General features: G+C 45.9%; 1 protein-coding gene across 4 annotated transcripts in view; it reads right to left on the bottom strand.

The window, feature by feature from the left end:
• FAM168A (family with sequence similarity 168 member A) overlaps window positions 1-17,543 on the bottom strand; it is a 213,368-nt gene that overhangs the window by 3,487 nt on the left and 192,338 nt on the right. For 3 of the 4 annotated variants that reach the window (XM_066250439.1, XM_066250433.1, XM_066250443.1), the window contains exons 4-8: window positions 17,221-17,247; window positions 11,558-11,683; window positions 5,246-5,388; window positions 3,219-3,393; window positions 162-292 (exon numbers count right to left, since the gene is read on the bottom strand). In XM_066250439.1, the coding sequence (XP_066106536.1) occupies window positions 180-292; window positions 3,219-3,393; window positions 5,246-5,388; window positions 11,558-11,683; window positions 17,221-17,247 (584 nt within the window). In that variant the 3' untranslated portion in view covers window positions 162-179. The remainder of the gene's footprint in view (window positions 1-161; window positions 293-3,218; window positions 3,394-5,245; window positions 5,389-11,557; window positions 11,684-17,220; window positions 17,248-17,543) is intronic. The other variant, XM_066250434.1, reaches the window with a different exon arrangement.

Genomic DNA, 17,543 nt, shown 5'->3' with positions numbered 1-17,543 from the left:
GTGAAGCTATTATTAAGGGTGATGTCACTGAACTTAGGCATGAGAGCAAATGGTAATTGTCCCCCACCCTACGGACTCTTGCACTTCAGACAAAGCCAGGGACTCTGAAGCAGTTCTAGCATTTAGTCACCTTCCTACCGCACCCCCCAGACCCCACTCACTTGAATGGGCTGCAGGCTTTACCAGTGCGGCGGCACATAGCTGTATGCAGGGGTGCCTTGGGCCCGGTATGTTGGCATGGAGACAGGGTGTGCCCCAATCGCGGTGTGCTGGGGCGCAGTCAGCAGGGTACCTGAGCATCAGAGAGGGAGGGGCACAGCTGACGAGGCAGTCCCAGGGGGCTAGGGTGAAGACGAGGCCGTGGCCTTTCACACAGTGGCTCTCCACCCAGGTCCCCCACCTCCCCGCCAGCTCACAAACCTCCACCCACCCTTCCCCACCTTGCCAGGTTTCATCTCCTTAGGAAAAGCTTTTCTGATGATTGGGGCCAGCCAATCACTCTTCTCCAGTGGCCTTCTCTCCCTCGCTTGTATGTTCCTCTCACTGCAGAAGCGCCATACTGAGGGTAACAGTTGGTTTACGCGATTGTGTCTCCCACTAACACAGCTGTACCTAAGGGCAGGGCTCTGGTCTGACCTATTGGTAACTGGTCTCCAGGACCTGAACAACAAGGCTGGCACCGAACAGACATTCAATAGCTCACTGACCTGTTCTGGAGAGTGAGAGGCCTCAACAAGCCCTCACATTAGGGGCAGAATAAAATCCCACACTCCATCTCCCAACCATATGACCCCCCTTGTACTCTCTTCCCTCAGAAGGTGACCCAGCTCATTCTTCAGAAGTTGGGACTCTGAAAACCACTCACAGCCCCTTGTCTTCTCATAATCTTCCTTGCAATATAACTCATGCACACTTTCCTACACCTGCTCTTCCTCTGGTGTCTCTCCTGCCCCTACCCTCAACGTTCTGAGGGACAGGGCTCTGGTCTAATTTCTGGAGTGAGCCAGAAATGGAGAGGGTCCTTCTGGGCTCCTGCTTTTCCCATGCCTTATAATTAACTGTTGGATGGTCATTAAACTCCTGCCTGCTAAGTAACATTACCCCATGCTCTCCTTCTGGAACCCCTGCAGCAATCAGACCTAGTGTCATCACCTCTCCTCTAAATTACAGCCTGCACCCTGACCCAAGTGCTTCCAGCCTCTCCACATCTAGGCTGCTCCACCATGTAGCCGGAGACAAGGTCTAAAGCAGCCTCCTCTCCTCTGCCTACACCTCTTTGCTAGCTCCTCATTACCTCAGGGTATTCTTTTCCCCTCTTTATTTTTGCCAGCTGCTCCAGCCACCCTTCCAACTAAATACCCCTATATTCCTTCTTTTTAAAAATTTTAGCTCTGGCTGGTTGGCCCAGTGGTAGAGCATTGGCCTGGTGTGTAGATGTCCCAGGTTCTATTCCCAGTCAGGGCACATAGGAGGAAGCAACCATCTGCTTCTCCACCTCTCCTCTCTTTCTCTCTCACTTTCTCCCTATCCCTCAGCCACGGCTCAATTGATTCAAGCGCACTGGCCCGGGGTGCTAAGAATGGCTCTCTCAGGTGCTAAAAATAGCTCTGTTGTGAGCATCGAGCATCAGCCCAAGATGGAGGTTGTTGGGTGGATCCTGGTTGGGGTGTATGTGGGATCTATCATCCCTCTCACTTGGAAAAGAAGGGAATTTTTTTTTTTTGCAAGAGAGACAGAGGGAGAGACAGAGAGGGACAGATAGGCACAGACAGGAAGGGAGAGAGATAAGAAACATCGATTCTTCATTGCAGCACCTTTCTTGTCCATTGATTGCTTTCTCATATGTGCCTTGATCAGGGGGCTACAGCAGAGCGAGTGACTTTTTGCTCAAGCAAGTGACCTTGGGCTTCAAGTCAGTGACCTTTGGGCTCAAGCGAGCAACCATGGGGTCATGTCTATGATCCTAAGCTCAAGCTGGTGAGCCCATGCTCAAGCTGGCAACCTTGAGGTTTCAAACCTGGATCCTTTGTGTCCCAGGCTGATGCTTTATCCACTGTGCCACTGCCTGGTCAGGCAAAAAAGAATTTTTTTAAATTGAATTTATTGGGGTGACATTGGTTAATAAAATCATCTCAGTTTGCCTGACCAGGCAGTGGCGCAGTGGATAAAGCGTTGGACTGGGATACCGAGGACCTAGGTTCGAGACCCCGAGGTCGCCAGCTTGAGCACGGGTTCATCTGGTTTGAGCAAAGTTCACCAGCTTGGACTCAAGGTCACTGGCTCGAGCAAGGGGTTACTCAGTCTGCTGAAGGCCCACGGTCAAGGCACATATGAGAAAGCAATCAATGAACTGAGGTATTGCAATGCACAACAAAAAACTGATGATTGATGCTTCTCATCTCTGTCCGTTCCTGTCTGTCTGTCCCTGTTTATCCCTCTCTCTAACTCTGTCTCTGTAAAAAAATAAAATAAAACTTGTTTAAAAATATATATATATATCTCGGTTTCAGGTGTTCAATACTATAACACATCATCTGCATATGGTATTGTATGTTCACCACTCCAGCATACCCCTATTTTCTAAGTGCCATGGACCACTTCCATTCTGTGAACATGCCACATTCCTGCTGCTTGAACTGCCCTTCCCTCTCTCATTTCTCTGGTTACCCTCTGCCCATCCTTTAAAGCCCAGCTCATACGCTTTCCTTGGTGAAATCTTGCTCATCCATGCAGATGGACTTAGAGGGTCCTTCCTCTGGGTTCCCAGAGCCCCTGGCACAGGACTGCTCCTGCTACATCAGTGATCCCCAACCTCTTTTGGGCCACGGACAGGTTTAATGTCAGAAAATATTTTCATGGACCGGCCTTTAGGTGGGACGGACAAATGCACAAAATAAAATTATGTGACCAGTGTAAAAACTGTGGTATTTTTAAATATAATTGTTGAACTTATGAGACAAGCATCAAGAGTGAGTCTTAGATGGATGTAACAGAGGGAATCTGGTCATTTTTAAAAAATAAAACATCATTCAGACTTAAATATAAATAAAACAGAAATAATGTAAGTTATTTATTCTTTCTCTGCGGACCGGTACCAGTCCGCGGCCTGAGGGTTGGGGACCACTGCACTACATTACAGTCAGTCCCAGGACTGTGTTTTCCACCGTCATGAGTTTCTGGAGGGGATGGATGGACACTGACACAGAGATGGCCCTCACCTGCTGACATCGCCATGGTAGTGCCAGCCACCATGCCCATGGCCACGCCGTTGGTCCTGGGAGCGGCTACAGGTGCCGGGTAGATGGCGGAGGGAATGCTGTTGGGCTGGACGACCGTGGTGTGGTGGATGACGTGGGGCTGGGCAGCGTACACCGGCTGCGTGTAGTAGGCTCCCTGGGGGAGAGAGGCTGAGGTCACACAGGCTTTTAAAGAGGTGGGGTGAGGTGGGGGGGGGGTGAGGAGCTTATTCTTCCCAGACCCTAAGGGATGGGTCAGAGAAGCACTGTCTAGGGACAGAGGGTATGGACCCCAGTTGGAGCTCTGCTTCTGTCTTACCACGCGACTGTGGACATACAGTGGTGGGCTCAGCCTCTGGTCTGAAAAGTAAGGCTCCAACCCTGCCCCGCCTTGCTTCTAGGGATGCTAGGATGGTCTAACGAGGCAAGAGCTCTACTCCCTTAACATTTTATCATTTTAAACTGTATTTTATTGCAATGTGCTCTATAAGCTGCCTAACATGTAAAGGCAGGGCCACGATCACTAAGTGAAGGAAGACGTGTGCAAGGCTGGTGAACGCCAGAGCATGTGCAAATAAATACACATGGAGGACTAGTGGGAGTGTCATCAGGCATGAATGCTGCTATTTTACATGTTGGGAAAATGTCCTGAACGCAGAGCATTGTCTCTTACTACCTATTTGCCTTTAGGAAAAAAGGTGAGGATGCAGACAATGGTTTGAGGTGACTTCCCACTCCCTGGGTCACGTGGCTGCTTCCTGCTGCCAAAGCTCATAGACCTGATGACCCTTGGGGGGAGTAGACAGGGGTCCCTGGATCATCTTAATCCAGAGCTTCTTAAGTGTTTCTACTAAATCATAACAAGAGTTTCAGAATGTGGTTTGTAAACCCAGAGGTCTGAGAGCATAATGCAAAGCAGCCTACTATAAACAAGAAAACTTTATCTCAAGCCTATTGTTTTCTTTTAAAAGTTTTACATTCTGCTCTATATATTATGGTTACTTTCTAAATTTAAAAAGTGTTCCCCTGGGCCCTGGCCAGTTGGCTCAGTGGTAGAGCGTTGGCCCAGTGTGTCGATGTTCCAGGTTCAATTCCCAGTCGGGACACATAGGAGAAGTGACTATCTGCTTCTCTACCCCTTCCCCTCCCCTCTCTCTCTCTTTCCCTCCTGCAGCCATGGTTTGATTGGCTTGTGTGCATTGGCCCTGGCCGTGCACTGAGGATAGCTCTGTGGAGGCTCCACCTCAGGCACTAAAAATAGCTCAGTTGTAAGCAGGGCCTCAGATAGGCAGAGCAACAGCCCCAGATTGGGGTTGCTGAGTGGATCCTGGTCGGGGCACATGTGGAGTCTGTCTCTGTATCTCCCCTCCTCTCACTTGGAAAAGAAGAAAAAAATTAATTTAAAAAAAAGTGTTCTCCTTACTACTAAAATCTCACATAGAATTATCACTCCAGAAAAATGTGCCATGAGTAGCCATCCCCTCAGAGTGCACACACTCTCTGGTTGAAGGGTCCAGATGGGGCGCTGCGGCACGGGGGGGAAACAAGCCCCAGGTCACACAGGAAACTGGGGCAGAGCCAGAGCAGTTATCTCCTCCCCACTCAAGCTCATAGACTTTATCAAGGAAGGGGAGATGTGGGGGGTGGCAGAGGTACCCACATAAGGGACAAGAGCTCCCTGTGTGATCTTAGCCAAGTCACTCTGCTCTCTGGGTCTCAGGTTCCCCACCCGTATAGAAAGGAGTTGCGCTAGATGATCTCCAAGGGCCCTTGCCCCTCTGGCACTCTGGGCTCCACTAATCTAGGTGTTTGAGTGCCACCCCACCCCAAGGCTGAGGGGGAATGAAAGGGTGTGCAGATGGCAGAGATTTGCTTCAGTGACAGAACAATGACAGCTGGCCAGAGCCAGGAACACTCCTTCCTTTTCTTTCTTACCCACACCCACCCATCCAGGCTGGTGGCAACTTTACCTGCAGAAAAGGTGGACCCAGGCTTCCGCATGCACCTACCTGGGCATACAGATTCTGCTGGGGGTAGGCACTTCTGATTGGATACATGGCCGTCTGATAGGGGTTGGGTGATGGGGAGTAGGGGGGCGGAGCAGTATTACTCTGAGTCGGTGGGACCTTGTATGGTGTCCCCGCAGTATATCCTGTACCAAAGCAATAAGAAAGACTTCCAATTAGTTGGCAGAACATCATTGCTGGAAGGCAGCAGGTCCCAGACATGACTTCCCAGACAAGAACGGGCTGAATCCAGGCTGGAAACATAGATGAGAACAGAGAACAGGGCTCCACCCAGAGAGCCATGGTCCCAGAGGCAACTCCCTCAGTCCTGGTGCACAGGGCTGCACGTGATTATGGCATCTTTTATTTCTCTGGGTCTCAGGGTTCTCATCAATAAAATAACAGATGGAACCAGATGATCTTCTAAGGGACCCTTGCAGCTCAGACAGTCTGGGATTGAGCTACATGCCGGGAGAGGCAGGTGCATACAGAAGGGGAACCCTAAACCTGCTTGCTCTTTATTGCACTATCTTCCTGCTTTTCTGCCTCCTCACTAAGCACCCAGGGTATCTTCTGCTGCTGTTTCTTTTTGTCTTGCTTTCCCCCTTACTTTATATTTCATTTTCCCCTTGTATCTCTCTCCGTCCACTCCATCCCTCTTCTTTCCTGTCAAGTTTTAAGGTGAAAATTCCATACAAAACACCATTCAGAGATCCTCATCTTCTGAGATGCTGAAACACTCTGCTCCACAGAGCTGTCCTTCCCTCTCCTCCTGGGGCTGGGCTCTGCCTGAGGGACTGCAGTCAGGAATCACAAAGGTTCACATCAATTTGAAACCCAGACCATGAGCGTAACAGCAGGGTAGACAAAAGCTGGGGGCGAGGCTGAGAAGTCAGGCCCCCACAAAATCACAATCAGTCATTCAAACAAACTGTGCTGCCTCTGAATCCTCTGGAAAAGAAACTCAGATTCTACGTTCACAGGAAAAACCTGAAACATGCATCATTCAGGAATAAAGAATCACAAATGAATGACTGTACGGAACTCAAGGATCTATACAAGGGAATCCTGGGGCTCGAAAAGGCAAGCCTTTACAGGTCCTTCTCCTTTCTGAGTTGAAGGGACAGTGACATACTGTCACAAATCTCTCTTGGTCCACATCACAGCTCTGGTGTGGTGCCCCAGGTCCCGAATCAGTTGGTAGGATATGGGAACTGCTGTTTAGTCCCCACAAAGGCACCACAGAGTATGTCCTGTTCTTTCCCTCAAATCATGTCATTTAACTTTCCACCTGGAGATCTACAGTTCCATGAGAAACCAATATTGTAGTCAAATACACTTGGGAAATAAGCAATGAAGAGGGAGTGGAAATAATACATGAAAAAGAAGGGAGCAATGATAAGAACTAGAAGCTAACTGCAAGAGGAGGTGTGAGTCAGCTGAGGGAGAAGTCCGCAGCAGGCTCCTCCAAGTTTCTACACTGCAGAGGTAATCATGAGAGGTGGTCACAGGAGGAGAAGCAGACACTGTAGGGGAAGATGGAAGCCTAGGTGTGCAGACATCTAGAAGGAGAGATCTGAGGTGTACTTCACCGAGAGACACAGTTTACTTCTCTGTAAAACAAAGGGGGTTGGTCATGTCCCAAGAGGACACAAGGGACTATGATTCCGAAGGATCTTAATCATCTTAATCTTAATTAAGGATCTTAATCTTATCTTGCAGAAAGAAGAAAAAAGAAAAGGAAGGAAAGAGGAAGGGAGGGAGGGAGGGAGGGGAGAGAGAGAGTGTGACCCTGAGGAATTTTGAAATGACAGGATGAACTGTGAATCTTTACGACAGGGATGTACAGGAGACCATTCCCAAATTTATTTTACCACGGAATCTTCTATTCATACTATCAACATTTAAACCAGGCAAATTACAGTTTTTGGTAATAGTAGTCTGTTTTGGTAAATAAAGTTTTATGGTAGCAAAGCCATGCCTGTTCATTTACATACAACTACAATGGTAGTTGTAACAGAGACCATATTGCCTGAAAAGCCTAAAATATTTATTATCTTTCTTGGCTTATGATTTAAAAGGATAAAACAAGGTATGGGGAATCCTACCAGAGCGAAGAACATCTCTCTTCTACAGGACAGCATGATACCCCCAAATCCTAAGATGCCTGCCTCCGAAAGCTATCCAGCACAGAGTAATGGCCACAAGTAGTCTAGAGCCAGACTGACTGCAGGTCCAAACCCCAGCCTTGCTACCTAACAGCTGTGGAATATAGCAGTCTCCTCACCTATAAAATGGGGGAGGGTGTAATGATAGTACTTACTTTGGATTACTGTGATAAATACATTAATAAGTGCAAAGCCCTTACCCTTAGAATAGTGCCCAGTACATTAAAAGCACTTCATAAAGGATAGCAATTATTCTTTTTCTCTCACTGTACAGGGAGATACTGGGCTTCCTGTCCTGGGGGTGTATGAGCAGAAACTGGTCAGAAAGATGAGAGTAGATCAGAAGTTAAATGATGACTTCCATGGCATGATCCAACTTGAAACAGAGACCCCAGCAATCTATCATTCTAAAATTATATAAAATGCCATCATTTTAGGACTTTAAAGTTAACAAGCCAAGAATATTGGTGACTTTTTTTTTTCCCTTCTTTTCCAAATGAGAGGAAGAGAGATAGAGAGAGAATCCCACATGTGCCCCAACCAAGATCCACTCAGCAACCTCCATCTGAGGCCGATGCTCTGCCCATCTGTAGCCATGCTTGCAACCAAGCTATTTTTAGCACCTGAGGTGGAGGCTCCATGAAGCCATCCTCAGAGCCTATGGCCAATGCTCTCGAACCAATTGAGCAATGGCTGTGGGAGGCAAAGAAAGAGAAAGAGGGGGGGTAGAGAGAGAGAGAGAGAGAGAGAGAGAGAAGGGAGGGGGAGGGGTGGAGAAGCAGATGGTCGCTTCTCCTGCATGCTCTGACCAGGAATTGAACCTGGGACATCTACATGCTGAGCCAATGCTCTACCACTGAGCCAACTGGCCAGGGCCTGGTGACTCTCCTTTATGCTCCCTAAGAATGTCCTCTGGAATTCTGTCCCCCTGGGGAAGCTGCATGCATCCCTCTGCACCACAAGGACAACCAGCTTTCAGTGTTGAGATAATCCCTCTGAGGAAAATCAAAAAGGCTCCAAGACAGTGCAGTAGAATTTGGTTTCCACATCTAAGAATAACCCTGTGTGAGGATGTTTCCCTTTTTTCATGTTACAAAATGAAGACACACACATACTCAGAATACAAATCAGTTGCCAAAACACACTTGGCAGCCAAAATGATGATGCTGCAGAAGGCCCTGCTTGTTTGTCCAGACAGTCTGAGAAGGGAGAAGTAGAACTGCAGAGCTAGAAGGGATCGCAGAGATCATTAGGACCCACACAAACGTCTCATAGATGAGATAATGAACAAATGCTGAGTGAGCAGGCGAGCAAGCAAGCAACTGCTCATAAGGACTTGGGACTCAGTCTTGTTCCCTATACCTACAATGGTTCTCAAGGTTTATGTCAGAAGGCTGCAGAAATTGCCCTGGGACCCCATCCTCGGCCCTGTTGGCGAGTCAGGTCAATTATTTTCTCAAGAAATACCCCTATTAGGATTAGATAGTATTAGAGGGACCTTTCTAGTGCTGACATTCTAAGTCTGAGTATTTCTAAGGAAATCATTGCTGAGGACCTTCTACAACTGACTGGTGGTCCTGTTTATACCCTTGAGTATCACTGGAAAATTTCTTGGGCTGTGGCCCAGCCTACCTTGAGCATCACAAAATTCATTACTTTGTGCATCTAAGTAAAAGAAGCTGTTGGGTTTGATGCAAAAAAACCTCATGCATTTTGCTTAAATGAACTTAGACTCCACTCACTCATGGGAGGTCTGGCTCTCCTTAAAAGAGTTCTAGGTAAGTCTGAAGGTCACAGTTAAGTGTTTGAAACGCTATGCCTTAAAGACATTACAGACTTGAATTCAATGCTCTCTGCTTGAGATGAAGCACTTGGGAGCCCAGAGGGACAGAGACTTCCTCAAAATTGCACAGCAAATCAGTGCAGACCTGGGCCCAGAGTTCAGGGTTTACCATGCCCTGGGCAGAACTCCTTTCTGAGTTACAGGTCTCTGTGGTCCAATGTTGGGCACTTGATATATTAGCCTTCGTGATATCATTTCACTAAAGACAGTACTGTGAGAGAAAAAAAGGAATTTGATCACTAGAAGTCCCAGCTTTATTTTAAAAGAGGCTTAGTTTATGACACCCTGTTCTTTCAGGTTCCTAACTGTAATTTTAGGCTCCGTCAAACAGGATAATAAAGAGAGTGTATACATTAGCAAGGTAAAACCTCTCAGTCGTCTCTTTAATCCATTGCACTGTCATAAATCCCTTTCAATTGTAGAGCCCCTACACCTTCAAAGGCATTGATCCTCACATCAAGGATGCTTTTTAGATTAATCAGTTTATTGACCATTAGATTTATATGTCTGGAAAAAGCTCTATATCTGATTCTTGCCTTGACCCTCAAGTCTCCTTGTTGGTAGCTGAACAAGAGAGTGCTGAATAAGTAAGAGGGAAACCTAATTACAAACAGGATTAGCAAGTGTTGGTGAAATTGAGTTGAATTTATTAAAGTGCCCTGAATTTTCTGTGACATTAGAAACCACAAAATCTGTGTGCTGGGAGGAACCCTAATGGGTATGGGAGGGTCAGTCAATCCAACCTGTATTTAAAAGTTACACAGGTTCATACATTACTTGCTTAATGAGGGGACTATAATAACCTGTGAGAGAGCAGGAGGATATACTACTAGACATTTCAATGGGACTACAGGAAGATTTCAACATAGAAGGCAAAGCCTTCTAATACTCAGACTTTCTCACTGTGAGAAGGGTTGTTCTGGAGGAAATGAGCAACCCCATATCTGGACATGTGTGAGCAAAGGCTAGTGGGCCAACTACTGTCAGGGGAGCTAGGGAGGAGGTCCCTGCTAGAGTGGAGGACACTGAGTACCCAGCACCAATGTGACAGAATCCGTCTAATAGCTACAGAGAACTTTAAAGATGACCCAGAATATCCTCCTTATTTTACAGCTGGAAAAACCAAGGTCCAAAGCATGGAAATGAATTGTCCAACGTTACACACACTAAATCTAGAATCAACTCTTGGTCTTCCACTCCAGGCCTCTTTCTGCTGCATTATAGCAGATGTGTCTATAAGCATCAATATCCATAGGTATAGATCTAGGGGAGAATATATATGTCTGTGCCCATTTACATACATAATGCCACAGGTATCTGAAGAAAACCCTACTGCTGCCATCCTTCTTTTAAAGAGTACAATCAATCTCAAGAAAAAAGACAGTAATAGCAACTTAACTTGGGTAATACCTTTTACTAATTGTGCTGCTTGTTGGATGGCAATAGGTATATTACCTTTCTGAGCCTTAGCTTTCAAACTGAAATAAAAATATACCCAAATAATAAAACTACAGTATGGATTAAATGAGCGGGTGATTATGAAAGTATATTCTCCAAAAGGTGAGAATCATGCTATATAAAAACATAAGCTGATGTTGACATCCAGGAGCAATGGTAACTAAAAGGAAAATAACACTGGGTATTTTAAATAAAAAAGACATACCATATATTCTTCTAATCTACTTTTTTAATAGATTAATAATCCACTGATTCACACACTATGGGGCCTGGTTGCAACATCCCACCCAGTCCTTGTCCAGCCCCAGCTGGAACAACTCTAGAGACAGGCACTGGGGTCTTTGGTCTCCCAGGGGATATTTAGCAATGTTTAGAGACACTCTTGATTGCCATACCGAGGGCTTGCTACAGGCATACTGCGGGAGGCGGCCAGGGATGCCTCCAAGCATCCTACAATGCATGGGAGAGCTCCCCACAACAGGCGTCCATTGTTCCAAGGCTGGAAAACCCTGTGCTAGCTGGAGGAGTCCTCTCTGTCTAAGGGTCCACAGGCAGAGGTTCAAATGTTCCTTCTGTGCTTTCCCTTGAAATGTAATAACCTGTGGGCCAGGTGAGCACTTCCTGCTCCCTCCCTCACTGCTTTGTAACTCCCTAAAACTAGCTGCATGATCAAAAAGGATGACCTTTCTGGTGTGAGGAGGGCCAATTTTTTTGTGTGGGTATAAAAACCTCTTAAAATAGTGTCTTATAAATGTCACTTTTAAAAATTCCCTTTCCTTTCTTCCTAAGAGACAACTCAGTCCCAACCAAGGGGAACAAGGAAAGGAGGAGACAGGCTGTATTTACTGAAAGCCGCAGAGGATGCTTGGTAAGTTCGGTTCTCGGTCCCGGTGTCCACTGGGAGGTGGAAGGTGCCTTCCGTGCCACAGGAAGATGAGTTCTGTGGCCAGGCCTGTTTCATCAGCAGAGTTGCTTAAGGGAAGACACAAGAATGGCATTAGGCAGAAACAAGAAGTGGGCACCACCAATCACAGACACAAAGCAAGGGTCTTGGGCTGGACAGAAACATAACTCAAAGGGCCCTGTTCAGACACGCAGGATGGTTCAGCCTTTCTGAGTTGGGCAGGTGATTGTGAGTGCTGAGGTAAGCTTCCAAATGATGTGACATCTAGGATATCTGAGTTTAAACTAAATTAGGAGAGTCAGAATTTTCCACCCACTACTAAAGCCATGAAGATGCCTGTGAATACAGCCTCTGTTGTATGACACTCTAGCCTAAAGCTCTGGATATATGTGAGCTGCTTTCTCAAAAATGTGTAGTAACTTGGAGCCTTTGACTATATATTGGGCCTAATCAATCGAGTACTCTTTTAATGCTTGAAATCTCATCTGGAGGTGTATGTACTTATTTGTTTTTATTGACTTATTTATTTTTAATTGGTTTTAGAGAGAGATAAAAGAGAAATATTGATTTGTTGTTCTGTTTATTTATGCATTCATTGGTTGATTCTTTTTTTAAAGATTTTATTTATTCATTTTAGAGGGGGGAGAGAGAGAGAAAAGAGAGGAGGAGCAGGAAGCATCAATTCCCATATGTGCCTTGACCAGGCAAGCCTAGGGTTTTGAACTGGTGACCTCGAGTTTCAGGTCGACGCTTTATCCACTGCGCCACCACAGGTCAAATTGGTTGATTCTTGTATGTGCCCTGACCGGGGACTGAACCTGCAACCTTGGTGTGTTGGGATGACACTAACCAAGTGAGCTACCGGGCCAGGGCTGAGGTGTATTTAATAAGTTGCTTTCAAAGAGGGACCCCAAACTACCACATGACATGAACCTTGCTGGACTGCCATCTGTTTTAAAGGACTGAGCCTGGCAGCTTAGAAGGCCCATGTTTGCCAGTGGGCATTCCCTGCTCATTCCTCCTGTATGCCCGGCTGGCGCCAGAGAGACAAACCCCTTGCACACCTCCTGCTGAGGGGTTACTGGTACCTCCCTCACTTTGAGATATCTCCTCATAAATTACAGATGATCTTTTGGGCCATTAAGAAAGTAAATGTCAAACTTGAAGCAGGTGTGAAATAGAGATGAGGAGAGCTCAGTTTGAAAGAAATCTACAGACTTCCCAGGCTGACTCAAAACTAGGCTTGAAAAATTTGGAGGGTGATGCTTCATGTTTTAGAAGTAGGAATAATTTAAAAAAGAACCCCCAAAAAACAAAAACAAAAACAAAAAAACTTACCTTCATGATATCCTGTGGGGAAGGAGAGAGGAAATAGGGTTTCAAAGGGGAGAAATGCCTAACATTTTAGATATTTCCCTTGATACACTTTCAAACACGAGAGGAGAAACATTCTCTCTTTTACATTCAAATAAGGTCTTGGGAGTCATAGATATGGGGTGTTTTAAAGTACATTAGAAGGAGGTGGGGCTGCACTGCAACAGTCTGATATACTTGAAACATTTTAACAAGGGACTAAGGTAAGACAGGATTTTATGAGAAGAAAGTGTGCCTGCACACTCTAATTCCATCAGGACAAGGATGTCCAGGACAAGATAACCCATAACCCCCTGCCTGTCTGAGTAATAGGTAATGCCTCTGGTTCCTTCAGTCATGAAGGGACTGGGCCCAGAGAAGGAAGCCAAGGACTGGTGTGTTTGCTGGTCCAAGGCCAGAAATGTAGCTGTCGTGGGCTGATCCTGCACTTGCATTAATGGCCCGCAATATATACAGCAGATGCTGAGAAATGAGAAGAAAATCATGGGCAGGGAAGTGACACTAAAAGGAGAATTCTGGCAGAAGAAATGGAAACCCAGCAGAATTCCATTCAGAGTCCAGGGCCTTTGCTGGACATCAAGTCATGGCTTTGCAGACAATGCAGGACAAGGGCAGGCAGTTTTAAACAATTATCTTGGGTTTCTTTTTCCAGGATCAGGGGTAAGTGTGGGTTGGGGATTAATAAAGGATCCAATTAGTGCTGATAAATCTTACCAAGATGTCTCCAAATTTAGAACCTGCCATTCCATGTGGCTGGATAGCCCTGCCCACCCAAAACAGCTCCCTAGAGGTGAAATATGTAGTTCTGAGAAGTCAGACAAAGCAAATCCATGCCCTCAAGACCCCACAGGGACTCGCAGGAGGCCTGAATTTGGCCGCAGAGAATTTGGAGGTCCAGTTCCGGTCCAGCTGTTTCCCCAAGTAGTGCATACTTGACCATAATTTTCTTCCTAAGCCAAAAGTCTGATATTAGCCTGAAGGACTATGCGACAAAGTAAATAAATCAAAATTAACCAAAGAGTGACTGAGGCCTACTGCACTCAACACTGAGGGAAGAGCCACGGTGGACAGGAACACACGTGGGTCATGGTCACCGCACACAAGGTACTTATGATCTAGCTGGGGATGCAACACAGCCACACGCCAACCAGAGAGTGAACAAGACAGCACTGCATACAGTAAAATAACGTTCCAGGTTAACCAGGAAGAAGCAAGTGCGACTGTGCCTTTGATTGTGTCTTTCGCAAGTGATCAAGTGAGCTACACTATACATGTTCCTGAACAAGTATCTTCTGATTTTATTTTATAAAGAAAACAAATTTTAGTCTTTTCTATATTTATTTATATATTTAATAGTTAATAATTTAAATAACTGGATAAATAGAAAGACTAAAAACAAAAAAGAATATTTGTTGTCAGCTTGACTTGTTCGTGCTGTATGTACCGTATGACCTTCCTCCTCCATATACATATACAATTTTAAAGTAACCCATTCTGTTGGTGGTAGTGATTCAGAGCTCGGCTATGGGTTGAAGACAATCTGACTGAACCTTTCAGAGGCATGGGAACAGAGGAGCTTGCTCCAACAGGCACATTCGTTTGCCATGACAGGTATCAACTCCTAGAAGTATTTTAAACTGGGTGGTAGTTAAATACAAGTATATACATATGTCAAATATTATTGCGTTGTACACTTGAGATTAGTGCATTGTATGTACTAGAGGATATGTGTTGTTCCTCAATTTAAAAAAGGAGAAAGAAAAAGAAAAGAGAAAGAGAGAAAGCAAAACAGAGAGAGAGAGAGAGAGAGAGAGAGAGAGAGAGAGAGAGAAAGGGAGAAGGAGAGAGAGAGAACCCTTGGCAGTGAAGGGCCATGGCCCAGTCACAGCATGCTGCCCATGTCCAGTGCTGGGTTGTTCACTTCTCCGGATACGGGGCCCTCACGCCCTCTGACACTTGAACAGTCTGTTAAGCACACTTACAAGGAGGAGAGGCAGCAAGGGACCATCATCCTGAACAATGTAGTAAGTCAGGAAATCTGAATTCTATCCTGGGCTGTGCCACTTATTAACTGTGAGACCTTGGGCAAGTCACAACCTTTCTAAACTTCACTTTGCTGTCTCATAAGACGGCAATAACAATCCCTCCCTGATTGCTTCATAATATTGATATGAAGACCAAAAATAAAGTGTCGTCCAGTTTTATAGTTTCTAATCCTGGTAACTGCCTTGTCTTCCATCCCCACAGTTATAGACAGCTCTAATTTTTTTTTTTTTTTTTTTTTAAGATTTATTGATTTGAGAGAGAAAAGCGGGGAGGAGAGGAGCAGGAAGCATCAACTCTTAGTTGCTTCTCATATGCGCCTTAACCGAGCAACCCTTAGCATTCCAGGTCAACACCCCAAGGACTGCGCCACCACAGGTCAGGCTGGATAGCTCTAATTTAAACTCTAATCCTCTCTCCCCTGAACTATTGCAACTGTTTCCTCGCTGTCCTGTTTGTTTTAAAACTGCCAACTATAATCTCCAAGCTGCACTTAGACTGATATTTCTGAAACCTAAACCCAATCACAAAACCTTTCTTAAAAATATTCCATGGTTGTCTACTGCCTATAGGCTGATGGCTGACCTCCTTGTGTGGCATTCAAGGGCCTTCATGACCTAGTCCTATGGTCTCTCTAGACTCTCTCCTTGTTCTCACTCTCCATCTCTGTACTACTGCCACACAAAATGTTTATCATTCCTAGAATATGCCAAGGAATGTCACATTTCTGTATTTTTGTTCACAATGCTCACTATTCCTGGCCCAGACATTCCTCAGATGCTACCTTGTAAACATTTTTAAATTTATCAATCATAAGCTGAAGACTCATCTATCTCTACTATGAAGTCCTTTCTTTCCCCGCTCCTTGGCCACAGCCCCTTCACAGATCACAGTCCCAGGTTCACTATCCCAGTCTCTGTAATTCTCAGAAGCAGGCTTCTCTGCCTCTCCCACTAAACTGAGAGCTCCTTGAGAACAAGGATCCTAATTGGACTTTGAATCTGCAAAGCTTAGGGCCTGGTATAGAACTGTGGGTGCTGTAACTGGAAGGGTGGGGAAGCACAGCAGCTTCTCCCACATTCTTCTGTCCAAGTTCATATATCCTGAGGCAAACAAAAAAAAATGACTCCCCATAAAAGATAGGAGAAACAAGTCAACTAGCAAAACTAAAATAATAACATAAAAGGACAGGCTATTAGCATTTAAAGGGACTTCAGAAATCATCTGGAATAAAACGCATTTTCTTTGGCCTGGAGACATTAGCAAATTGCCCAAGATCACGCAGCCCACAGCAGTGGCAAAAATTTCACAGCTCATCTCCTGGAAGATGTGCCACACACATTTTCAGTATTCAACATCCAAATAATTTAAAGGTAAAAGTTGAGACGGTATACAGAGATTTTACAAAAACATTATTCTGAGCAGCCCAGGTGAGGGTGGTGAAAGTGGCAAGTCCCTCCCATGGTCCCTTCCTGTCTATAACAAAAAGGACCTAGTCACGTTACACTGCTGGGACCCTCACAGGTGCCCAGAAGTTCCTGTGGTGCCTTGGGCCTGGAGTCCACACTGCCCAGAGACCCAGCTCTGGTCCCTCGCTCATTTTAGCACACTTGACCCTCACTTCTCTCCACCCAGGAAAATGCCCTGAAAAAGATCCAGAGCTCAGGATCTGGGCTAAGGAAACAGATTGTATCTTAAGTCAACCAGGTCTTCAAACATGTCAGACTGCCAATGGGGTTGAAGGATCTGACCCTGGGGCAGACTCGTTTTGGGGGGGTTCTTACAGGCATAATCAAGGTACTCCTCTAAGGGGCTGCCACAAAGCCGCCAGAGGAGCCATACTGGCCCAGGAATTTTTGTTCACTTGTTTGAATTCAGCAGCCAAGTTGGGGTGAAGGTTTCTCTCCTAGGTCAGATGGGGACCCCGGAGGTGAGGAAGGGGACAGACGCCTTTTAGTGCCATGATCCTTTACTGCTGCCCTAGGGGACGGTTAGTGTGTGTCTCCAACCCATGATTTTGCACCATCAGACATGTTCCTGCATGCTTTAGGAACTGCTGCTGAGCCACCTGGGGGAGCCCAAGCCTAGAGGATGGGATCTGGGGAGGAAAAGGAGAGGGTATCTACCGTTGTTACAAGGTAACACATTCATAGGCCATAATACATATGAGGAAAAATAGCTCTCCTACCATACGCTGAATGCAGGAACTGAAACTCTGTTGGATAGAAATGTTAGTTGAAATTACCACTAAGAATTTGTGCAAAGTAGTACACATTGCAGTTACAAAAACAGATTTTGTCTCAAGTTAGCAGTTTACCCCAAGCTACACAAGAATCAGGGAAGAGGAAAGAGGGTGTCACTCCCTGGAGGAGAGTGACAGACTTGCCACCCAGAAAAGCCCGTTCACTGAGGAAGGGCACCTCCCTGGATGCCATGGCACCTTCCAGACAGCTGACCCAGAGGCTGCCTCTCTGTGAACAAGCTCAAGCTCCTGCTCTTCACTCCTCGTGC

This window comes from Saccopteryx bilineata, chromosome 1 (genome assembly GCF_036850765.1).
Source record: "Saccopteryx bilineata isolate mSacBil1 chromosome 1, mSacBil1_pri_phased_curated, whole genome shotgun sequence".
Taxonomy (NCBI): domain Eukaryota; kingdom Metazoa; phylum Chordata; class Mammalia; order Chiroptera; family Emballonuridae; genus Saccopteryx; species Saccopteryx bilineata.
This window is presented reverse-complemented; position numbering and strand designations above follow the sequence as displayed.